This window comes from Anarhichas minor, unplaced genomic scaffold (assembly GCF_050575085.1).
Source record: "Anarhichas minor isolate MPS153535 unplaced genomic scaffold, ASM5057508v1 ptg000012l, whole genome shotgun sequence".
In the NCBI taxonomy this organism is placed as follows: Eukaryota; Metazoa; Chordata; class Actinopteri; order Perciformes; family Anarhichadidae; genus Anarhichas; species Anarhichas minor.
Window position 1 is genome coordinate 1,532,059 of NW_027466458.1, and position 24,906 is coordinate 1,556,964.

Consider the following 24,906-nt stretch of genomic DNA (forward strand, 5'->3'; position numbering starts at 1 on the left):
TCGATGGTAATGGCGGCCCATCCATTTGTTTCCTCTCTTTGTCTGTGTGCATCCAACCAAAGTATTGAACTAGTTTGAACATAAAAGTCAGCTGTAGCTGTCACAAAATCCACTCGGCTTTCGATCATAACTTGCTCTGTTTCCAGGTATTACACTTTCAGTTGTAACATCAGCATCTAAACAACGCACAGCTCATCTTCTTTTGAACATGGCGACCGGGTATTTCTCTCAAATCATGAGGTATCTTGTAAACTGTATTGCTTTCTTGTTTTAGTCAATATGATCTACAGTTACGTAAGTCAAGTTTTTTTGTTCTTGATTTCCATTGAGTATTTGTAAATATGATATGATTTTGTTTTAATTTTGAAATGATTATGCATCATATACATAAATGCTATGAGAGAAAAATCCATTTATTTGAAAGGAGGCATGACACAAATGCCAAACTTCAACAGACTTATTTTCTCTGTGTAAAAAATAAAATATTTCAGTGGTTTGAACTTCTGTCTTTCTGCTTGAGTTCTGTTACTTTTCACATTAGATAAATAAGCCTTTTATTCCATTGTTCTAATCACTTGAAACGGGCCATGAAAAGTTAGTCCAACATGTACAGTTGAAGAACAAGCACTTTATTCTTACTTTCATCAATAGATACAAACACTTTGCAACAGCGTTATGGTTTGTATGAACAAAGCACCTAATAAACAACAGTCTACACTGTTAATGCTTGAATTGTCTCTGTTGACTCTCTATTGCACATCCCCTCAATGTTTCAACAGTCCAGCCATGATGATTACCACCTGTTTCTGGATAGACGAGATCACACAAATCTTATATGTCTTGACTTTGGATTCAAACATAGATGGCTGCACTTTGTCTCTAAAAGCATGGTTGGATTACCAACGGGTAACAACATGCCTCGAGGCCCCAGAGTTCGGCATTTCAGCCGTCGTCATCATAGTTTTTGGCCGTTGCCAATCAATCAGAAATCTTTTTACAGCCAGGCGAGCCATTAAATGGATTGCAAGTGAAAGGCACTTCCGCATTGGCTTCACTTTTAAGAATGTCAGGTTGCTGCCTGGTTTTTAGCCACGCTAGCTGCTCAACGGATGGCAAATTCAGTCAGTCGTGTCGGTCGGTCGGTCTACCACTTTGATCCAGACTGAAATATCTTAAAAAATATTGGATGGATTGTCTGTCATGACAATCATGAAGCTCATCCTCAGGATAGATTCTGATAACTTTCCACATTCTTTATGTTTACTCATCGAGTCAAACATTTGAACAATATTTTGGTGTAACTCTGACCAAAGATCTGCAAAACTAATGACATTCCCATCAGCCTAAATTATACTTTGTGTTTAGTGCTAATTAGCAAATGCTAACGCACTAAACTATGATGGTGAGCATGGTAAACATTATGGCCCACCCATTAAACATTGGCATTGTTACTGGGAGCATGTTAGCATGCTGACGTTAGCATTTAGCTCAAAGCCTTACATGGCTTTTGGTAACTTGTCAGGGAACCTGCGCCACTTACGTACAATATCAACTTCGTTTCTTGTGATTGTGTACGTGTCAAAACCTAGTTTTAACTGTGTGTTCAAACAGAACACAAAGAAAATTTTAGAGACAGTTGTGCACCAAACGATTGTGGAAAGTCACGATTGGACACGTATTCGCTCAGGGCAGCCCTTCCACGTGGGTTGAAAATGTTTCAAGTTGAGCAAATAATAATACACGCATATCCTGCTGCTTCATGAATCTGCTTCATAAGCGCAGTGCAGTTGATGAGTAAGTATCTTTTTCTCGTTTTGCTAGCTAGCTTACAGCTAACATCTGTACAGTGGGTACAATGGCTCTTTGGGGCAAATAAACACAGTCTAGTAGTAAAGATTTGTGCAAAAGACAAAAATTCACATTGCTTTCGGTCTGAACGCACCTTAAAAGGGCCCTGAAAACCTTCTCAATGGGCTTCTCACTAGAAGTACAGGGGTCCTACGTAAACACAATTCAGCAACATTTGAATCAGACTCTGACGACAGTTGATGAAAGGCAACACTTATGCATGGATATTATTTCTGACTCCTTGTTGGTGCTGGGAAGTGAACCCCCCCAACCATGACAACACATTATGCAAAATGTAGTGAAGCGGATCTCTGTGGTGTGCCCTGTCCACTGTACGTGAAAGGAAGTTGGACACAACAGGTATCGAACAGCTAATTTTTGCCCTGGGACGCCGAAGCACGTCAATGTAAACAAGAACAAACACTGCAGTCTCCAACACACAGACGAACTGGGCAGACTGGGATTAAAAGTGAAAGGCTTTGGGAGGAATAAGAGGGACAAAACAAGAAGAGGGAGAGGCACTTACCACAAAAACACCATCAGGAGGCACTGAAGTCCATCTAACTGTTATGCGGAGGCCAGAGTGTTTCTGGCTGTTGAACAAGCTCCCCCATGTGGTTGAACCGTGATAACACAGTGAGTAACACACCAAAGTGTGATGCAATTGTAGTGATCACTGTTCTCTCTGTGCGTTTGTTGGTTTTGGTTATTTTACCTAAATAAGAGTGTTTGAAATATGACTGATATCAAAATTAAACCCTTTCTCTGGGATTTTTCCAGTTAATGGGCACTTTTAGTACTTTAGGACAGTAGTTCCCAACCTGCGGGTCAAATCCTCTTCAAGGGGTCACAATATGCTATCTACGATTGGAAAGGGGAAAAGAACATTTGGGCACTACCTTTTTCAGGATGAGAGCAAAACTATAAATTTGGAACAGAAAATTGTGTTCATCATGTTCTAAAACCCCTAATCTTTCCTTTTTATCATTATGTATGTATGGCATGCATGTATGTATGTATAGTTTTATGTCTTATGGCTCCTAGAAGTTATGCAATAAACATTTTTGAAGGTTCAACAGACACTGCTTTGTTTCAAGGGTAGCCTCATACAAATTGGGAACCAAACCAAACCCAAACAATATCAAAATGTAATTTTGATTTAAGACAAAGTGGTGGAGAGGGAACCCATATTCATTTAGATTTTCAGTAATGTTCATAGAAAAGGTTTTACTTTATAGGTAAAAGGAAACTTGAACATATGCTTAAATCCCCTGTAGAGAAATGAGTCCAGTCAAACTATTCAGGAGCACACAGCGAGACCAAGATCCAGATCTGAGGCCGGTGTCTTTGGTAGTCTATGTCTGTATTGCTGAGAGGTGACAGTGCAAACCTCTGAGCCACTGTTCCTCATTAACATGCTTGATAATTAGAGCGATGTCATGCTCTAATCCCCCCCTGCTGCTTTTTTTTGCTGTCTTGCGTCTTTACAACCCCTCACAAGACCGAACCTGGTGACCACTTCTTGGTTCGATCCGTAAACAGTCGGAAGGGAAGCTCCCTAATCTTTGACGCATTTAGATATCGTCTCCTGGCCACTCAAACAAGTCACTTCCCCTCCCGTCAATCTGCCTATCTCCCTGCTGTCACCCCATCCTTCTCTCCCTGGCAGTTGTCTGATGCTGGTTAATTAACTGCACCGCACCCCCCCTCCCGTCATCAGCGTCTGCGAGGCAGAGCAGCTGGGTGACCTCTGCGACCTCTGTTAAGACTTCTAATAGCCGACTTGGATCTTTCCTAATAAGGTGGTGTGTGTTCATCCTCGTGTAGGTTAAGTGTGTGAGTGTGTGCGCGGGCTTTCATGTGTGTGACACCCTGTGTATCTGCAATGGCCTCTCTCAGCCCTACTGGCTGTTTGTGGCCTCGGGGCTGTGCGACCAGAGCGTGTGTGCTCAGCAGGGGACAGTATTTAGGCACCGGGAGCCGTGGCCGGGGGATCTCTGGTTTCATAATGAGCTGTTGTGTGTTGTGGAGCTGTGAAGCAGGGGACAGAGGAGCATTGTGTGCTGCTCGACACAGCTCAGCTCAGCAGAGGAGGCCCGACTGATCCAGGCTGGGAAGCACCACAGGGCAAACATCTTCTACTTTTGTCTGTCTGTCTGTCTGTCTGTCTGCTGCTTCAGGTCTGTTCGTCCTCATCTAGACAGTATTTCTATCACAAGCTGACATCGGCACAGTCAGCCACATTTCAACAGCTAAACTATAAGTTAATCAAAATATTAAAGCAAACACAACGTCCCTGGCTTGAGTCTGGGAATCTTTGTTGCAGCCAGCCCTCCTCTGTCTCCCTTTATTTCTCCAGTGGTGGGAAGTAACTTAGTTCATTTACTCAAGTAAATGAGACACTTGTACTTTACTTGAGTATTTCCATTCTATGCCACTTTGTACTTCTACTCGACTACATATATTTGATAACTTTAGTGACCTTGCAGATTTAGATGAATAATCCAAAAATATATAAATCAACTATAGCTGCAACATTAAAGTGATGCACACATTAATGCATCACTAATTATTATCAAGTGATACAATGTGTGATTCTAATGAGTCGGCTACTTTTACTTTTGGAGATTTGAAGTATTTTTTGACGCTAATACCTTTGTACTTTTACCTAAATACATTTTTAAAGGAGTTTTACTTTTAACAGAGAATTTTTCACTGTTATCGCTATTAATATTATTATTATTAATAAGTACTAATACATTTTGGACAAGGTATTAACAAGTGGTCAAAGGAGGCAACTGCTCAAAAGTAAAGACACTGAAACACAATATCAATTAACAGGACAAAGGCTTTTAAAATGGTTGTGTCGTTTTTACACTTTTCAGCCCGCGCTCATGAGTTATTTTGAAGTTGCGTTATTGATTTTTGTGACATGTTTTCCACTTATGTTGTTTGCATTTTACTTATTTCACGTACTTATTTTAAGCCCAACCATGACGTTTTTCCTGAACCTTGTTGTGTAAACCTAAGTTTTTGTTTACAGTCATGATGTTAACCACGGTTGCAACCGTGCACCGGGCCACGTTAGAATGTGACGCCAGGAAGGAAAACAAATCAGTGCGTTTTCCCCAAAAACAATTTTAAATGACAAACTATTTCTGGTGAGTCCTGCTTTAGAGACTCTGTCTCAAAGAGGGACCCAGTTTTGAGACTTTTTATCATTTCAGTTTTGTACTGGTATGTTGCAATTTAGCAGTCATTTTTGACCGCACAGCAAAATCCAGTCCTCATTTGGTGAAACCATGTGCTTTTTAAATATGAATTTTGAAATTGCTGTTGTTGTTTTGAATTTCGCTAAGTGCAATTTAAGGACAACTGTCTCTTCACAATTTACTGTGTGTAAAAAAATCCTGTGTGCACAACATTTTGGGCAATACCGATGGTTTCAAAATGTCTTTCTTTATCTCGCCGTTCTTTTCCTCCGTCTCTGTCTTGGGCTGACGTCGTAGCATAGAGAACAATAGGCCTTTCATGAAGCCCTGCTATGCAGCATGATCCTTAACTGGAATTCACAGCTTTTTGTTTTTTTTAATGACCAACATTTCACATTTAATCACAACATTTCAGTTTTTCAACCTCAATTCAGGTTTTGCACCTTTTTTAATGAAGATTTCTAAATTTCATATTGTAATGTGACTGACGCGAGCCAAGCCAAACGCATTACACTGATTATGATTCTTTATTACTGATTATCTCACTCTTTCCTCTTGTGCATGCGTCTATCTACTCACCGGCCTTTCTGTCTCTGAATGTGTGAGCCTGAACACCTGTCTCTTTGTGTGTGTGTGTGTGTTCAGGCCATCTCTCCCATTCCAAGCTAAGTGATATACACTCGTCTGCTATTGACACACAACAGATAAATTAGGTTGCGCTTATGGATTCATGTCCACAAGAAACATACAACAAAATAAAACCTGAGCAAAGTCATACATCTGCATATTTCTCACTCTCTACTGCCCAACATCCCATCCATCTTTCTGTCATGTTGACTTTTATCTCTCTCCCTCTGCTCTGACAACAACAGAGTCTTTCATGTCGTCATCTTTTCCTTTAGAGCCCTCAGGCCCTCGCCCTCTTTCGTTCACACAGACTAATTAAATGTTCCGAGAAGAACTCATGATTGGGAAGTCTGCGCTACTTTCTCTCTCTCTCTCTCTCTCTCTCTCTCTCTCTCTCTCTCTCTCTCTCTCTCTCTCTCTCTCTCTCTCTCACACACACACACAGAAAAAGATCTTGTAAAGTCCATACTTGAGTTATGGCCCTTGATTGAAAATCAAAGTGTATTTAAAATGAAGCCACAGATGTTTTGTTTTCATAAAATACATCACTTTATTTGTGGTTTTAGATCGGTTAGTCAGACAAATATGATACCATAAGCTATGTTACATCAGAGTTATTCCCATGTTTACAATTGTCTTACAATTTGAGGTGAGCGTACAGTTGACAGGTGAACCAATAATAACAGTGGTGCAATAAATAATTTGATGCTTTTTAAAACCAGAAGTCACAAAGTGCTTTACAGGAAGAAGAAAAGAGAAAGATATACTAAAAGTGGCAGAGAAGGCAACATATAAAAATCTGGTGAGAATTGGGTGTGCAGCCAACAAAATGAAAGTTAGAAAATCAAGAGAAAGCCAAAGAAAACAAATGAAACAAAAAAAGATCCGGAAGATCGAAGAGTCCAACAAAGTAAAGCAAAAATATCGTTGCGGAAACGTAGCACCCATCCTTCGGTTCCCCCTTCAGGTAAAAACTGTTTGCTCTGCCAGCACTGTTTCCGTAGTTTGCGTTGTTAGCAGTGTTAGCTGCGAGTCGCCAGCTCAGCCGTCGCCATGTTGAGAGCCATTGAGAGGCAATAGAAATACTCCCAATCTCGTATATAGCCGACACATTCTCATCCGAATGCAACCACCCCGTCTCACCCGTGCGCTGTGGAAAATCTCTATGATGCGTCAGTTGCTCTGAGCGTGTAATAAGGACACAAGTGTGCTTCCTGTAAAGTTAGTTGTAAGCCCGTTGCGTCGCATACTAAAGAATGCCTCCGTGCGTCGGTTGAAAGACTCCAATGAGCACTTACCAAGTGTTCGTATCTGACATATTGGCAGTGAGAACGGGTCGATACAGCACCTTTAATGTTTTCTACCAAAGACTTCACCATAAGTACCAGAATGAGGGGGGCGTGGTTAGTGATGCCAGCTCCTCAGGCAGGTTAGTTGATTAATTAATTCGTCAATCAACTATTTTGATAATCGATCAAGCATTTGAGCCATTTTTCAAGCAAAAAAATAAGACAATTCTCTCCGGTTCTACTTATCTAATGAGAGGATCTGCTTTTCTTTGTCATATATTATTGTAAACAAAATCTCTTTGGGTGTTGGACTATTGCTCAAACAAAACAAGATATTTCAAGATGTCACCTTGGACTCTAGAAGTTTTGATGGGTATTGTTGTCACCGTTTTTTGACAATCTAATCAAAATAATCAGCAGATTGATGGGAATATTGGTTGGTTGCAGCCCATAGTGTAACGCCATATATAGGTTATATATGGCCGTCTGTAGCTTCTCATCAGTTGGACTCTGATCGAAGAGCTGGGAGTTCAGCTGGGTTCACATGGTCCCAATTTACTTGACTTCTGTTTACTTCACTTTATTCTAATATATAAAAAAAATAAAAGTCACACAAAGACTCACAATCCAGAGAGAAATCCAGGCAAGACGTTGCAAGACAACAAGTTATTACAACTCAGGAATATCTGAAAATGTACAATAATCAGGTTACCACGCGTTAAACAGCACAATCTCACATTCACGAAGCTGAACATGCACAAATTAACACGTTTGTGACGTGAATCTGACAGAAACACAATATTCTCACAATCAAGAGAGGAAACATTTCCAACGTTGGGAGAATTTTAAGTGTGGCTAACAGCCGAAATATATGCATGACTAAACAGCGTGCTGGCACGTATGACCGAGGGGCAAAACCGTCATAGAGTCCCGATGTGAATGCCACTATTGTGCACTTCTCCATCATCACCATCTTCATCAACGCTGTCACACTCTGAGTCTCGACATCCCCCCTGCGAGGGAGCGTGTCAGAGGCCCGAATGTGAAGTCTATTTCTGATTTTTTTTGTTTCTCACACACACACACACACACACACACACACACACACACACACACACACACACACACACACACACACACACACACACACACTCGCTGGCTTTATTTCTCTCTTTCTCATCAGCACCACAAATCGCTTCCTTACATCTCTCTTTGTTTGTGTTTTTGTTTTTGCTCGGTCTCTCTCTCTCGAAGAGATGCGGACACAGCAAACCGCACAATAGGCCATTCATGATGCCCTGCAATGCAATGATGATCCTGCTCTGCCCTCCACCCCCCAACCCCCTCCCACCCCCACCCTGCACCAGCCTCCACAGCTGCACAGGAATGTGGTCCAACAAGTTACCCGCTCCGTCGCTACCACCACCACCACCTCACCAGTGCTGCCGTCCTTGCAACCGAAGCCACTCTTCTCCCAAATAAAAAAAAAGAGGCAGAGAAGTCAAGAAACTATAGAGGGAGGGGAAACTCTGGAGCACAAAGAGAGGATTCATGGTCGGTCACATACACTCCCAGAGGGAGAAAAAAAAGAGGGGCACCCATTTAAGTGTGGTGCAGCTGCACTAATTTACTGGGTGAAAATGGGAAGGAAAAAAGAAAAGGAGTGACAGGGGTCAGATAGCAGAATCATTTTTTATTCATCCCTGTGGATGGCGTGTCACTGCATCATCAACACTTACAGAGTCTGCATGAAAACACCTGCAGCCCTCAGTGTGATGCAAAATCCACCCGTTTCTTTCCAAATATAAGTAGGATTCTGAGCCCCTCAAACGGGTCACCAAACTTCTCATCTCTGGATCTGATAGAAGCCCCCAACACAGCCCATGTTCGTTCTAAAGACTTCGGATTCCCCCTTGGGAAAAAAAAAAGCACTGACTTCAACTGTTTTTCTGTTGTTGTTTTTCACACAAACCCTGGGAGGAAACGGCATTTATGTATCAAGTGTCTTACACAAACCGAAGCATGAGAAAAGCCCTTGTGTCCACAGATAAACTCCACACCTTCTATTTTGTGATGAAATCTGGGACCAAGAAAGAAAGAAGAAAACATGCTCCAGCTCCAATCCTCGCCATTTCTGACGGGTGATTTCGGATCCACCATTGGGAACAAATGACAGCATTCATTTCAGGCCCAAAATGTGCCTATTGACAAGGGAATGAATGCTTTCCACCAATTATACATCAGTTTAATGCAGAATGTGACCCAGCATGTGAATATTTGACCGCTGTGCACGCTTGTCTTATCTGCATCCCTCTCACACACACACACACACGCACACACGCACGCACACACACACACACGCGCACACACACACACTATCTGCATCTCTCTTTCTTGCCTTTTTCTCTCCATCCATCATCAGATTTCAGGAATTTCCCCCCGGGGGATGTTCAAGTATTAAGGCCAAAGCAAAAAAAAAGAAAAAAGGGCGTTTTCTTTCCTCCTCTGCTCTCTTTGCCCTTCCTTCCAACCTGATCACCTCATTCTATCTGATCTAATATTAAAAATATATTCTTCAGTGAGCCTTGAACTCATCCCTCCCATCCGGATCACACATGAAAAAAAATAACAGATGCCCATGACTAAGCCTGCACCTGAATGCTGACTCTTTGACCCCCCTCCCTCCCTCCCCGTTGATCATGAGACCTCATCCTCCCATCCTCTCCCCCCAGGAGCCGCAGGAAACAGGCTTCTTGTGACCCAGTGGTCGGCGCAGCCATGGAGAGGCCCATTACAGCAGTCACATGGCAGGTTAGCGCGGGGACTGATGCGACCATGTGAGCTCTATTTTCTAACAAATTACAGCTGCCCCCGAGGGCCCATGAAAGTCTCACACAGGACATACAAACGGGCTCGGAGTCCCAAGCAAAACATGGGAAATGAATGAGCTTCAAGAAGAGACAAACAGGAGAGGGGGGGTTCTTTGTTTAGATTTGGCTGACAGGTGGAATAGTTGTTTAATTTCCTATAAAACAAGTTGGCTACATATCTTCTTTTTTTTTTTTAAAGAGGAAACTATGAGCTGTTTAGCTCTGACATTTGGATCACCAAGATGTGACAACTAACCTGCAAATACGATACTTAAAAAAAAGGAATTGGAGTCTTCAATGACAAAATGTCCAAGATGTCATTCAAAGATGATCCACAAAACAGCTGTTTGTTTGTCAAAATGTCTCACTAAAGCATATGATTTTCAACTGTGCCAGAGGAAGGAATGTAGAGGTTATCAATGTGATGACATAAAAACATTAGTTGATTATGCCTTTATATTAAATCAGTGCTGAGATAATCACTACAGGCACTGCGGGTAAAACTGAAGGAGTTTGACATCCACTTAACTCATTTGAGGACAGTTTCAAGCCTGAAGTTCATATTTGTTTTCATCAAAAACTCAAATTATTTTCACTGAACATATCCAATACAAATAGAAAAGTAGAACGGGCAATTTGTTTAAAAGCGCAAACAAAATATGAAAACATTTGAAATTATAATATTCTAAAGACAAGGGTGTGAGAATTAGAGACACAGCTCAGCTGAGTTAGAGGAAGATCGGGCCTGTGCTGAACAAAAGGCCTGCAGGCAAATGAAGTGGCAAAAATAATCACGAAACCACATGCAGTACTTATCAAAATTAGCATCTTCAGAGAATAATCAAGGTTTGTCTTTGCCCAACGGAAATAAAACGTGAGTGTTGAGCGGCGATCTGAGGCCCGTTGAGACGAACGAAATCAGAAGTGATCAATAAATGGACCGCACGATGAAAACGATAAAAAGAAAAAGTTCGCCTCGTTCCTTGCGTTTCATTCGTTAGAAGAAATAGATGTTTGCGCGTAAAATGACATTAAATTAAAAAACATAATAGATTGGATTTTATTCAACGGCTGTTTAGACACTGTTTTAAAGGCCACTTTCTGTTCTTCTGTTTGTTCGATTATAACTGATTTTAGTAAGTGTCAGCTAAATTACTTCATTAATAATATATAAACACCCACACATAACAAAGATCCTATATAACTATAGGGTCTTGATTTTTTTTACTGCGTTTGAGCAAACTAAAGCTTTCACGAGGTTCGTGATTATTTTGTCTCAGTTCAAAACATTTGATCCTTCTTTTTCTGGACATTTTTCTCTGCACATCATAAACAGAAGCTACATAATAGTTGTTTTCATTTTAAAATATTTCTTTTAGAAAAAAAGGTCAGATAGTTCTGTAGGTTTGTAACTTTAAAAAAATATAATCTATTTTCTTTCCAAAAGCGTTCTTTAATTTCCAACATCAACAGCAAAACTATTTTCATATGAAACGGAACCACTGTAATTATAAAATGAAACATTATAATGTTTACAGCAACAATGCAGTGACCTCCGGGAGAATTAAATAATCATTTAGTCAATAAAAGAGACAAAAATAACAATGTCAGAATAATGTCAGTGCAAAGTCACTACATTGTCACAGCAAGACTAGATGATAAAGTTATTAATAAGTCGACGAATGTGCTATCTTATATGTGAGAATGTCCCAAGGCTTTTTTATACTCCATTATATATGTTTTAATTATCACGTTTTGCGATGAATTTGTTCAGCAAAGACACACTGGCGATAATAATAATAAAAAGTTTCGCTCCATCTGACATACTCCCTGGGGGGGTGGGGGGGGGGGGGGGGGGGGGGGGACATGCAGCTGCACGAACTAAACACTCCGTAAAACCGCAGCTTCCTCCAGCCCTCCGGTCTGTCGAAACCTAGCGAACAAGCCGCAGAGCGACGCGCACACTTTTGAACAGCTTCTCAGCATAAAAAAAACCAAATCACCGCTCCTCGTATCGACCAGCACAGACATAAACACTCACTTCACGAGCCTCGGAGGGCCTCTTGCAGGATCCCGGTGGTACCGGTTGGGTCGGCGGGGTGCAGCATGGAGGTATCCCCCCCCCCCCCCCCCCCCCTTCGCCCCCCACCGCACTCCACCGCACCCTGCCACCTCCCTCCTCCACCACCAAACACCATCATCCCCAAACACAAGCCCCATACCATCAGCACCCTCCGAGGCCCAGATCCAGGTGCCGCAAGCGAGAGCTGAGAGGCGCAAAAAAAAAGCGGCAGAATACAGGGAGATCCGCGCGGCCCGTCTGCTTTTTCTGTGTGTGCGCGACTGGTGTCTATGCTCGGACATAAGGGGAGAAAGACGCACACATCGCTCTCTGTTATCAATTTTTTTTCATGTTTTGCAGCACAACACTGCTTTTTGTTCCCCCATTTTTTTCTTCTTCTTCATTTACGAGGGTTAATGGATAGAGGCTTGGGCGTTTGATCACATGGCTGCTATTCACCTGAGATGGAGACAAAGAGAGCAAAGAGAGCGGAGAGAGAGAGAGGGAGAGAGAAAACCGAGAGGTCAGGCTCAACATGAGAGGCAACGGACACACAGGGGGTTATTGTTGCATTCATTTAGTGTGTGTGCGTGTGTGTGTGTGTGTGTGTGTGTGTGTGTCTGTGTATTCGCGTGTGTCTGGGTGCGCATCAGATGCTGCTGAAGTCGATTCTCTTCCTTCCCATCAGGCCACGCTTAAACGGCACAAATCATGGCCCGCAAGCGAACAACTTTTTCCCCGCCACAGTCTTGTTTTACGCGTAAAACCACGACCACAGTGACGTCATTTCATTTATATATTTAAAAAAAAACTTTTTTAGAAATATTTTATAGGAGATAGTTTTTTACCTCCAACCTACATGTATCCAGCCTTCATCTCTTTCAGCTTGATGACATTATTTTATTTAATAATTTATCAATTAATTCTCTCTTATTTTATTTGATTGGAACAATTCCACATCGGCCTGCATTTCAGGTATTCTTTAGGCCTATTAACCTTAAAGTTGGACTTTCTAAAACACTGACACTTTAGCAAAAATATGAATATTTAAACGTCGCTTTGTTTTGCCATTTGACTTGAACCAGTACATTATTTTTTTAAATCCTAAAATCTTGGCCCAACACTTGTGTCACTCACTCATTTGTAGGTGTGTGCCATCACCGCAGTGGGCGTGGTTGAGCGTCAAACAGAGACTGGTTGCCATTTGTTCAGTTTTGTTTTTTTAGTAAATATCTTAAACACTCTTTTAAAAAAGCCACGTTGTCTCTGATCACGTTTGAAAATGAGAGCAACGTCATCTTTAGTTTCTTTGGATATCTGGCTTTAGACGCTGTCAGTGTGAGACACTTTTCTATAAGCACGTTTAATGTGTGCAATTCATAACGGTATAATTCATACATGATCAATGAGATGTTACAGTAGAGATTGGTAGTTCACATCTGATCAAGGATGTCGAAATGTCAAATAAACATTTCTTTTCTGAATAAATGTTCTGGAACACTTCACACGTTTGGGAATATTTGTTATGGTAAAGCAATAATTTGCCAGAATGTGGCCCACTTTTCCCATCATATCATTTTTAACAATAATATATAGGACTTTTAATTGCATTAATCAATCCCAAATGTAATTATAATTGATCATGTTTGCATGCCATGAGCTGCGTAATGAGAACGTATACGTTTATTTGGTTTATTTTTAAAATATTATAATACTGTTTTCATGCAATATAGCGTCAGATAGAGAGTATTGATGCTGGGATAATTATAAGTGACTTTCTGACGAGATGAATGATCACTAACCCCAACATTTAACCATACATACCTGATTATTTATTTATTAGCCTACATTTTCTTTGAAAAATAAGATCCATTCATTTACTAAACTTATGCCTCTCTGATGCATTTTACAAGATTTTATTTTCACTATAAAGATTATAACTGAAAGTTGTGAGGTGTGATCAAACTAAATTTGGTTTAATCAGAGCTGAATTTTAGTTTTTTTTTTTTTTTTTGAGGAACGTGACCACACGAGGCAATACCTCTCCTCATGATTGTTTACTTGTTTGATATAACGTGTCAACACGTCCAACAAAGCTGGCCTTCTCCTGCTTCTAAATGGGCGCACTGTAGAGTAATTTAAGGCACTCCGATGTAAAACTCTCACCTCTTCCCTGTTGGAAATGTTGCAGTGACGGACAGACGGGCATTAACAGTGCGCTGCTCCTGTCCAATCAGAGAGCGGCGGGGTAATTAGAGGGCCAATCGTAGCGCGGTGCGGTGCCCGGGAGGGGGCGGGTTCGACTGTGTGCTGGAATGCTGCCTCTCTGGGAATGTTTTCCACTTTCAATCACTTTTTTTTTTCTCTCCCAGTCCTCCTCACAAGGCGCTCTTTAAGCTCCCGTGTTGCCACACAGAGCAGCCATTCATCGGCTCTACAGTCAGCCACACACACTCCCATGTCGAACCACTGGACATCTAAATTGGTAAGTTATGTAATTTTTTTAACATTACATTTATATGATAAAGTGGATATTTCATATCAGTATTTCGGCCGCTTGCCAGTCACACTATTCCTTATTTGGCTTCGATGAAAATACATTTTTCTGGATGCGGTTCTTTCGTCCAAATAGCATTATCATTATCAGGCTATTATTATTGGCTAGATGTGCCGTTATTTGCTCACATTTAATGCGCTAACCTGTTTAGCTTAAGTAAAGTGAACCGGCGCTTGATTCATATGACAACTTAAATGATATTGTTTCCCTTTTGTGGACTTAATTAGAACTGAATTGTTTCTATTATACGATGATGTGGGTTTCTTTTTTTTTTTTTTAGGTGTGACTGCTTTTGCCGAGGCGGACGGTGGAAAGGATTTGGACACTTTAACGCAGCAGTATGGCTCTACCTGAGAAGAGTCAGCAATAACTGGGATCGTCGAAGACTCCAACACATCTTATTCAATTAAAACGAATCAATCACGCAGAAAAGTTTGGACTCTCTCTGAAACAAATTTTACATTCGCGGATTGTCTTGTTGAAAGTTAAAAAAAAAAAATGTCCGGCGAGGAGCACAGCCTGTCCGAGGCGGAACTGAGTCCCGGAGGGTCAGACGACGGTCACTCGCTGTCACCGACTCAACCCGGAGCGCCAACCCGCCAGGATTCACCTCTGACCGGGCCGCCGCCGCAGCTCACCTCGCTCTGCGTCGCGGACGGCAGCGAGGAGGACGGAGGCGAAGCGGTCAAATCGGAGATAGAGGACGATCGCTTCCCGATCGGCATCAGGGAGGCGGTCAGTCAGGTGCTGGATGGATACGACTGGACACTTGTGCCAATGCCGGTGCGCGTCAACAACGGAAACAAAGCCAAGCCCCACGTCAAGAGGCCCATGAACGCCTTCATGGTGTGGGCGCAGGCGGCGAGGAGGAAGCTGGCCGACCAGTACCCCCACCTGCACAACGCGGAGCTCAGCAAGACCCTTGGCAAACTGTGGAGGTTTGTATGGGGCTTGGTTGTTCCACAGAGGAACAGTGTGGCCATGCAGTGGCGCGTTTCCTGTGTCGCCTGTGCGTCAAGGATAAGTGGGGGCATAGATGCTGAACTCGAAAGCAGAAAGTGGGCATATTATGAACTCAAGCTGGTGGTTGTAAACAAAGAAAACACAGAAACAGAAATTTGGGGCTTTTTTGTTGTTGTGTTTCCTTAATATAATGTGTATAATGTGTTGCTACATGGCGAGTTTTACCATCCTTATCCTCTGCGCTTGAATGCGACACTATTTACAATTTTCAGACATATTCTAATAAAATACATTCCCATTAATGCAGATGGACCTGTGAGACTAAAATCACTTCTTGTCCCCCCCTCCCCCCCCACCCCACCTCCCCCCAGGCTGCTGAATGAGAGTGACAAGAGGCCATTCATCGAGGAGGCGGAGAGGCTGAGGAAACAGCACAAGAAGGACTACCCGGAGTACAAGTACCAGCCCCGGAGACGTAAAAACGGAAAACTAGCTACTGCTAGCGAGTCCGACAGCCAGGGGGAAGGGGAGGCCAGCCACTCCCAGTCACACTACAAGACCCTGCACCTGGAGCACAATGGCGGGGCTGGGTCTCCCCTGGGCGACCTGCACCACCACCACCATCACCACCACCATCCTGCTGGTATGGAGTGTGGACACAATCATCATCATTTACATTCTCACGTTTCTGGAGATGTTTGAGGGGAACATTCAAAAAAAAAGTTTATCAAAATGCAAACTTTTTTTGTACCTGATCATGATGTCCCTTCACCTCTCCCCTCTATAGGTCAAGGTCACAGCCCACCCACGCCCCCCACCACCCCGAAGACAGAGCTCCAGTCTGGGAAGCTGTCGGATGCAAAGAGGGAGGGGGCAGCAGGAGCGGCCGGAGGATCAGCGGGGCCCAGGGGAGCCCTCGGGGTGGGAGCTGAGGGGGCCTCCGGTGGCCCGTCCTCGTCGGGCGCCAAACCCCACATCGATTTCGGCACCATGGACATCGGCGAGATCAGCCACGAGGTGATGTCCAACATCGAGCCGTTCGACGTGAACGAGTTCGACCAGTACCTTCCTCCGAATGGCCACCCGCAGAGCGGAGCTGGGGTCGCTGCGGCCGGGGCCTCGGCCTCGTCTTACGCCTACGCCCTGGCCGCCGCTAGCGGGCACTCGGCGTGGCTCTCCAAGCAGCAGCAGCAGCCTCAAGCCTCCCCGTCCTCCTCCGACCCCTCCAAGGCACAGATCAAGAGCGAGTCTGCGGCCGGGGGCCACTACGCCGAGGCCTCGTCTTCTCCCTCTTCAGGCGCCCACGTCACCTACACCCCGCTCAGCCTCCCTCATTACGGCTCCGCGTTCCCCTCGCTGGCCTCCAGGGCTCAGTTCGAGTACGGAGAGCACCAGGCCCCCGGGGCGTACTACACCCACTCCGGCCAGGCCCCGGGGCTGTACTCAGCCTTCTCCTACATGGGCCCTACACAGAGGCCTCTGTACACTACCATAGGAGACCCCTCCAGCGTGGCCCCCTCTCACAGCCCCACGCACTGGGAGCAGCCTGTTTACACCACACTCACAAGACCTTGAGGGAGACCGGCTGAGCAGAGGGAAATATGGGAAGTGTGCGAGTGGATCCGTGTACAAATATGTGAACGTGTGATTGTGTGTGCGTGTGAGCGCCCGTGCCATATTGATGTTATATTAGAGGTTTTTACTTTCTTTTTTTTTCTAGCCAATGAAATGCAAGACGCATCCACGGGGCCTTAGACATTTAAAATAATAAAATGAACAGCCACAATATAAAGTGTGAGTCATGGGTCAAACTGCCAATCAGAAATCAAATAAGCCTTAACAAATGTGTGCCATCGTAGATTTTATAAGTCCGAATGTACAGCAAGTTTGTATACGAGTGGAGTGCGACACTGAGCGGATGTTGCATTGACGAGTGACTCTGATTTGACCCAGAAACGACGGGTTTAGATCGACATAATCAGATTTTTATTAACCAAACTAAAGCAGAAGTTGGGGTTTTTTCTTGATGCTATTGTGTTATTTTATATGAGTAGTAAGTTTATTGTCGTTGTTGATATCCTAGGGTGTAACCTTATTGTGACTGATTTGATAATTACACTAATACATCTGCACCACTGCTTTGGGAAAAGCATGTTTTTGTTTTCAACAAGATGTTCCCTGGAGTTTTTTTTCTTTTCTTCTTGTGGCCAGAAAAGGATAGATGCAACCTTTGTCTTTGTACATAGCACACTCTGTGTTTCTATCCTTTCATTGCATTGACTTCACTGAACTGAACAATTAAGCATTTAAGGGGAAAAATAGGAAAAAGAGAGGGAAAGAGATGTATTTCAGCTTAACGCTCAGTCTTGGACACTTACCTCAACTCTGTTAATTTTGTGCCAATAGCAAAGGAGAAATACGACACTGGATACCTGTGCTAATAATGCTGAAGGTGTTCAAAATTTCAGAGCAGTACACGTGTGCTTCCGTCTTCCTTTTTTTCCGCTTTTTAAGTAGAACATTTTGCTGATTCGCGTCTGATTTTTCCAATAACTGAGTTAAAATCTATAAGTGCAAAGTCTCGACCAAATCTCTTCAGATAATTGGCCAGCTTTGGGTCCTACTTAAGGATTAGAATCACATGTACGACCGCTCTGCACTGCATGTAGGCCAAAAGCATGTTTTCGTCTTTACAGTTTTTTTTCTTCTTCTTCTCCACATTGTGCCCAAACAGCCCTCTTCAGCAATGTGAATAATGGTCATTACCACGGGCTGCACCTCTATTACGTGACGCATTCGTCATCATTTTATACTGACCCTCTTACCATGTAGTTATTATTTTTTTATGTCAGTAATAATGCATTGTGTGTCACCCCTTTGCTTTCTTCCATTTTGTATAATTCTGGATAGTTTTGTAAAGTGTTTGCTATACATTCACTTGAGTATTTTTGCTTCCATACGAGAAAAGCAATGTCGAAATTTTATTGTTGTCATCTATTAAATCAATTTATTTATAAAAAAACAAAACAACTTCCTGTGTCATTTCAGTGGTTCGGAGGTAATACATGGAGCAGTTAGCAAGTGAGGGCTGAAAAGAAAAAATAATTAAAAACACGCAGCTGACGTGTGAACTGTAATAACAGCACAATCAGTGCCCCACCAACCTAAGCTGTTTAGTGTGTTTGTGTGTGCGGTAGGCTAAAATTGACTACTAATTCCCCACATTTAATCGGCTGGGGACTGCGTGTTACTGAGAAAGACAAAGAGAGCCATTCAGCGAGGGAGAGAGACAGAAAGAGAGAGAGAGAAGGGGTGGGTGTAAAGAGCCAGAGGCAAGGCCAATTTCAGCTCAGAAAACCAGCGTACACTTAGACTTTTGTACATGGCTTCCCTTTCACTCGGCCCTCTCCTCTCCACCTGAGGCTGCCTTCCTGCCTCCACACTCAGCTGCTGTTTAAACCCATTCAGCGGGCATCCAAAAATCAGAATGTCAACTTCACTGTAGTGGGCGGGATTGTGTGTGTGAGGAAGATATAAAACAAAGATGATGATAGACTAAAAGGTTTCAAATCTGGGGAGAATGCACCAGTAGAAGTCAACAAGGATGCAAAAGGCATTGAAAATTCACCACAGCAAAATGTTATATAACAAAAAAGATATAGATAGATAGATCGATAGAAGGACGGACAGACAGACAGACGAACGGACAGATAGTAGATGAATAGATGGATAGATAGATAGATGGATGGATGGATAGATGGATGGATGGATAGATGGATAGATGGATGGATAGATGGATAGATGGATAGATGGATAGATAGATAGATGGATGGATGGATAGATGGATAGATGGATAGATGGATGGATAGATGGATAGATGGATAGATGGATGGATAGATGGATAGATGGATAGATGGATAGATAGATAGATGGATGGATGGATAGATGGATGGATGGATAGATGGATAGATGGATAGATGGATGGATGGATGGATGGATGGATGGATGGATGGATGATAGATGGATGGATAGATGGATAGATGGATAGATGGATAGATGGATGGATAGATGGATAGATGGACGGACGGACAGACGGACAGAAAGACAGACAGACAGACGGACGGACAGATAGATATAGATAGATGGATAGATGGATAGATGGATAGATGGATAGATGGATGGACGGATAGATGGATGGACGGACGGACAGAAAGACAGACGGATAGAAAGATCGACAGAGAGACAGACAGATAGATGGATGGAAAGATAGATAGATAGATGGACAGACAGACAGACAGACAGACAGACAGACAGACAGACAGACAGACAGACAGACAGATAGATAGATAGATGGATAGATGGATGGACGGAAGGACGGACAGAAAGACAGACGGATAGAAAGACCGACAGACAGACCGACAGACAGACAGACAGACAGACAGACAGACAGACAGACAGACAGACAGATTATCAGGGCTAAGGCTGTGCATTCCCAGATTTAGGTCAAATTTGAGTACCTCATCTTACTAAGTAAGTTTTACTCTACTGTTATTTGACAGCTGTTGCTTGTTACTTTGCAGATTAAGATTTTGTGAACAAAACGAAGAATCATATTTAAGAAAATGATGTACTGTAGATTTTCAAACAAATTAGCTCCCTTGTGACGAGCTGGGACATCAACGTGCTTCTTACATTATTACGTTGTCATTATTATTATACGTACATGTATATTACGTATAATACACAAATGTATTTGTGTACAAATGTACATTTGTGACATTATTACGTCACAAACAGCAATTTAATCATATAGAAAAATATGACACTCTGAAAGGGGCCATTCCCTTGTATCAATACTTTGACTTTTGATAGCCTACTTTTAGTATTATCTGCTGATTACACTTACCGGTTTGTAGCCCACTTCTTTGAATGACTTTTACTTGTGAGCATCGGTACTGCAGACCAGCTGGTGGGGGTAATGCATCTAAAAAGTGTAAAGAGGAAGAAGAGGAGAAAGGAAAAATATGAATGATTTTTTCACAGGTCAGCATAAAGACCAAGACATTTGAGCCATGTAATGGTACAGGGGAAGGTAAAGAACTAATCAAAAAGAAAATATCTGAACTTTGGCAGAAAAAGTGGGATGAAGACAGTTAAGGCAGAACATACGATAAAGAATAAAGGACAGTTGGAGCTTTCTTATACAGGTTGTAGAATATGGTTTGATCACACAGGTTTATAAAGTGGATGTGGATAACATACTTCTTAATAAACACCGGATTGTATAATAGTATATACATGTTTTTATTTAATTCAATCTATAATCGTTTTATTTATTATTATTTCTCCCTACATACTCTGATACGGAAGATGCGACATTTACCTAAAATGTGGTATTGCAATACGCCCATAGGCCGCAAACGCAAAGAAGACGAAGAAGAAGACGACGACAGAAAAATAGGAGCAGAAGAAGAAGAAGCACGTGACGTCACTCCAGGGGCGCCAAATCTGCAATAGACAGAAACACAACACGGAGTAGTGAAGAGTGCTGTCACCGTCTACTTCGGTAAGAATTAGCTTTGTTCACAACTATCATGGTTTATGATACGTTGAGGCCTCCTCAGAGACTAAACTCCTCCTTTTGACAGAAAACACCTCCGTGTTCTGGTAGTAAAGGTCAGTTCGAGTAACGTTAGTTAGCAGTCGGCTAACATTTGAGCTTGCAACTTAAACAACAGTACAGGAGCGAGCTAACGCGTCTGCGTGTTCGCTGTTATTCGTGTGATGTTAGCTGACATGGCGGGTCGGCAGGAGACGGAGTTGTACATCGAGTAAAACTTAAACATGATGAAGATAAATATCTGAGTTGTGTCCTCGTCTCAGGCTGCTGTTATGGACCTCAGCCCCTTTGAAACGGACAACTCGGTCAGCTGCAGACTGGCCTCTGAGATCCCGGATGTCTGCCGGACTGAGGACTGCTGTTTGGGCATCGACGAGGCAGGCAGGGGGCCTGTGCTGGGTATGCTGCAGGCTAATTGTTCCGCTAATTGTTCCGCATCCTTAACATGCTCTGTTACAGTCACCCATAATTTATCATGGAGATAAGGATTTAATATACTGTCTGCCATGGTTTGAATGCATTGCTCATTTGTTTTAGCACCCATTCATTGTGTCATGTGGTATCCCATGCATAACAGTGTTTGTGTTTTGCGATCCAGGGCCCATGGTGTATGGAATATGTTTCTGTCCAGTTTCCAAAAAGCAGGAGCTGAAGAACTCAAAAGTGGCAGGTAATCCTGTTGTCCTGCATCTCTACAGATTTCTTAGCGTGATGCTTTAAACTCATCCTCACTGCTTTCTCCTGAAATAAGCCAATTCTTCTTCTTTTTTTTCCATTTCTGATGCATTTTGACACTCTCTCATCAGATTCAAAGACTCTAACGGAGGCAGAAAGAGAGAATCTTTTCCAAAAGCTGGATGAAGCCAGAAGCTATGTGGGCTGGGCTCTGCAGGTTCTCTCACCAAACACCATCTCCACCAGCATGTTACAGAGGTACGTGGCACATGCAGTGTAACGCACACTGAGGATTGTTCTCTTCTTCATAAGCTGTGTTTTATATTCACACCCTGACGAGATGTCTGCTTGTGTTAGGACAAAATACAACCTGAACGCCCTTTCACATGACACAGCTATTGGTCTGGTCCAGTATGCCTTGGACAGTGGAGTGCAGCTCAAAGAGGTATGCCATTCATTTGAATATAAAGGTGGACACCTCGTGCTTTTGTTGTGTTGTCCCCATGAACTGTGTGCTGTTAGTGTACCGATGGAAACATTCAACATTAGACGGAATATATTTTCATTCTTCTGTCTTTCTTTGCTCTCTCTCCCGTCTTGCCCTCGTCCGCCTCCCTGCTTTTCTGCAGGTGTTTGTGGACACAGTCGGCCCAGCGGAGAAGTACCAGGACAAACTCTCGAAGCTCTTCCCAGGTATCGATGTGACGGTGAGGCCAAAGGCCGACTCCCTCTTCCCCATCGTCAGTGCCGCCAGTATCTGTGCGAAGGTCAGTGACCCACAGCCAACTGGATCTCACGTCACAGTAGTCATGGCCGGTTGCATGGGTCTCTGCTGCTGCTGCTACAAAGCTCTGTGTCCACATTTTCAGCTTTGTTCAAAATCGGTCAATAGCGTTGTGTTTTTCAGGTGGCCAGGGATCGCATTGTGAAGGGCTGGAACTTCGCTGAGGACCTGGGAGATGTGGATACAGACTACGGTTCCGGATACCCCAATGGTAAAGGAAACAATCAACGGCTGTTATAATCCCTCCATAGTGACATCTATGTTTTAGAAGGACTTCAGAATTTACCTTATCAACAGATGTATTTATTTTTTCTAATTCAACGTCACTGCTAACATTACCTAAATAAGACTAAAACTATTTTTTTTCTTCCCCCTCTGTGTTTTCAGACCCCAAGACTAAAGCGTGGTTGCTGAAGTACCTGGACCCCGTGTTCGGTTACCCTCAGTTTGTTCGATTTAGCTGGAGCACTGCTCAAACCCTGATGGACAGCAAGGGTGTGACGGTCCACTGGTAGAGAGCCTTCATACTTGATTTTGACCAAAGTCCTTAGATGTATAAAAGCAGAGGTTTATTTGGGGAGTTAAAGAATACTATTGAAACTCTGCAGCTCTCGTTGTCTGTGACTCTCCGCCAAGAAAATGACTCTCTCTGCTATTCAGTGACAAGAAAAAATAATTTTCTTTAAAGCATTAAAATAATTCCGGCCTTTAACCAACTCCATGAAAGCCAAAAACAACTTCTTAAAAAAATGCTTTTGAAAATTGCTTTTATGTGTGTGTAAGAACCACATCCCCTTTGATCTCCATGTCATGCTTAATGTCTGTGCAAATCCTTTTGACTTAAAGAGACAAGAGCTAACCGCAGTGTAAAAATCAGTCTTGTTTTATTCAATCTGTCCTCAGGGATGACGAGGACGAGGACGGGGAGAAGGCGGCCCAGCGGCAGAACAACAAGTCCATGTTGGCCTACTTCAGTGCATCGGCTGGAGGGAACGACCAAAACCCGACACACCAGACCCACCGCTTCTTCACAGAGCGCAGGCTGAAGAGCCTCGACACACTGTGACGACAACACAGTAGAGGACATGTGTACACACGGACCGGAAATCATAAGCTCTTTGTGAAGTTTCGCTACAGACGTGGACTTTGATGAAACATTACAGACATTTTGAGTTTGTATCACCAATGCAGATGTACACGAAGATCTTTATTTGTCCTGTTTGTACCGTTTTTAAAAAAAAAAACTTTATAAAACTCATGTTTCGCTTTTGTAAGAGCCATTGTTTTAAAGTTCTACACAATACAAGAAAGAAAAAGGCATTGTTATGGAATGTGTTGCAATCTTCAAAGCTAACACTGCCCTCTGGTGGCGATATGACAAAATACACCAGGTTTTGAAAAGACAAACAAATACAAAAGTATCATCAAAGATATGAAAACCACTCGGCACAGCTTGTTCCACTAACACTGAGATCATACTGCATAAAGACCATAGCGTATAATGTATGTGTTATCCTGTTTATCGTATGGTTCCTGAGTTTTGGTGCATAAAACAAGGAATACAAACATGCATTATTAGAATATTTTTTTTTTTTGTCATTCAAACAAAAAGAAAGAAAGTTGTCAAATGTTGACTAAAACAACTATACATGATTTAAGCACTGCCTAAGTAAGATATAGTTTTAAATTATGATTCACATCAACTGTCTAATCAAAGATTAAACGGGCTGTCCTCGACCGTCGAGATTCTTAGTGGAAACACTCGACTAAACCATTGACCAGTCTTGTGTTTACCAGAGATGTGCTCATAAGATTCTTGGTAATGAAGTCATTCCGCATGAAAAAGTATTTTTTTAAAGTGACTAAAGAGATCATAGTCGACTAAGACCAAAATGACTCATCAGTCTCTAAGAGGCCTCAAACTTACTGGTTATATTCTGAGAAAGCACCAAAACAATTTTTGAGGTTCAGTACCCAGCCCTCGTAGCTTTTCTGTTAAATAATGAGTAACGGCTTGTTTTTTTATCTTAATTTTATCTTTCATTATATTCTGTCTTAACCAGATCGATAGAAGTTAAAAGAGAAGATCACATTTGAAAAGCTGTCCCTGAACCACCGGCAGCAGACATCTTTAAGATTTTCTTATTTTCTATTCTTTACGGTTTAACATCTTAGATGTTGAGCCTAAACACTACGAGTACGAGGTAAACAGGAGGATGAGGTGTGACGGCATTACTGCATACTGTTCCCCTCTTTAAATACAGCAGTAGAATCTGTATAATGACCCAACAAAGTGCATTTGACGTCGCATAGATTGATCTTGAGACGTTTGCCAAATGCTCATCTTCTCAGAAATGTCTGTCTCCTGTTGTTGTTGTTGTTGTTGTTGTTGTTGATCT

The 24,906-nt window shown here is 42.6% G+C and overlaps 2 protein-coding genes across 3 annotated transcripts; both read left to right on the forward strand.

Moving 5' to 3' along the window:
• The first annotated feature begins 15,214 nt into the window (after window positions 1-15,214).
• LOC142948248 (transcription factor SOX-10-like) lies at window positions 15,215-17,673 on the forward strand. The gene is made up of 4 exons (XM_076090136.1): window positions 15,215-15,403; window positions 15,800-16,071; window positions 16,216-16,301; window positions 16,362-17,673. Exons 1-4 carry the CDS (start codon window positions 15,243-15,245, stop codon window positions 17,001-17,003), a joined length of 1,161 nt encoding a protein of 386 aa, XP_075946251.1. The 5' UTR covers window positions 15,215-15,242; the 3' UTR covers window positions 17,004-17,673.
• Window positions 17,674-20,868: 3,195 nt separating this feature from the next.
• On the forward strand, window positions 20,869-24,077 carry rnaseh2a (ribonuclease H2, subunit A). 2 transcript variants are annotated; one of them, XM_076090137.1, is made up of 9 exons: window positions 20,869-20,994; window positions 21,312-21,447; window positions 21,647-21,718; window positions 21,855-21,981; window positions 22,081-22,168; window positions 22,353-22,490; window positions 22,631-22,718; window positions 22,895-23,018; window positions 23,411-24,077. In XM_076090137.1, the coding sequence occupies exons 2-9, from the start codon at window positions 21,321-21,323 to the stop codon at window positions 23,571-23,573; spliced, it is 927 nt and encodes a 308-aa protein (XP_075946252.1). In that variant the 5' UTR covers window positions 20,869-20,994; window positions 21,312-21,320; the 3' UTR covers window positions 23,574-24,077. The 2 variants fall into 2 exon arrangements, with proteins under 2 accessions (XP_075946252.1, XP_075946253.1); XM_076090138.1 differs by lacking the exon at window positions 20,869-20,994 and adding an exon at window positions 21,084-21,104.
• Window positions 24,078-24,906: the final 829 nt, after the last annotated feature.

What these genes read in the sequence shown, in the direction of transcription:
- LOC142948248 (XM_076090136.1), top strand. Translation starts at nt 15,243, where the DNA reads ATGCCGGTGCGCGTCAACAACGGAAACAAAGCCAAGCCCCACGTCAAG. An exon ending in ACCCTTGGCAAACTGTGGAG is followed by an intron (nt 15,404 to 15,799) that starts GTTTGTATGGGG and finishes ACCTCCCCCCAG; the next exon opens with GCTGCTGAATGAGAGTGACA. An exon ending in TCACCACCACCATCCTGCTG is followed by an intron (nt 16,072 to 16,215) that starts GTATGGAGTGTG and finishes TCCCCTCTATAG; the next exon opens with GTCAAGGTCACAGCCCACCC.
- rnaseh2a (XM_076090137.1), top strand. Translation starts at nt 21,321, where the DNA reads ATGGACCTCAGCCCCTTTGAAACGGACAACTCGGTCAGCTGCAGACTG. An exon ending in AGGCAGGGGGCCTGTGCTGG is followed by an intron (nt 21,448 to 21,646) that starts GTATGCTGCAGG and finishes TTTGCGATCCAG; the next exon opens with GGCCCATGGTGTATGGAATA. An exon ending in GTGGAGTGCAGCTCAAAGAG is followed by an intron (nt 22,169 to 22,352) that starts GTATGCCATTCA and finishes GCTTTTCTGCAG; the next exon opens with GTGTTTGTGGACACAGTCGG.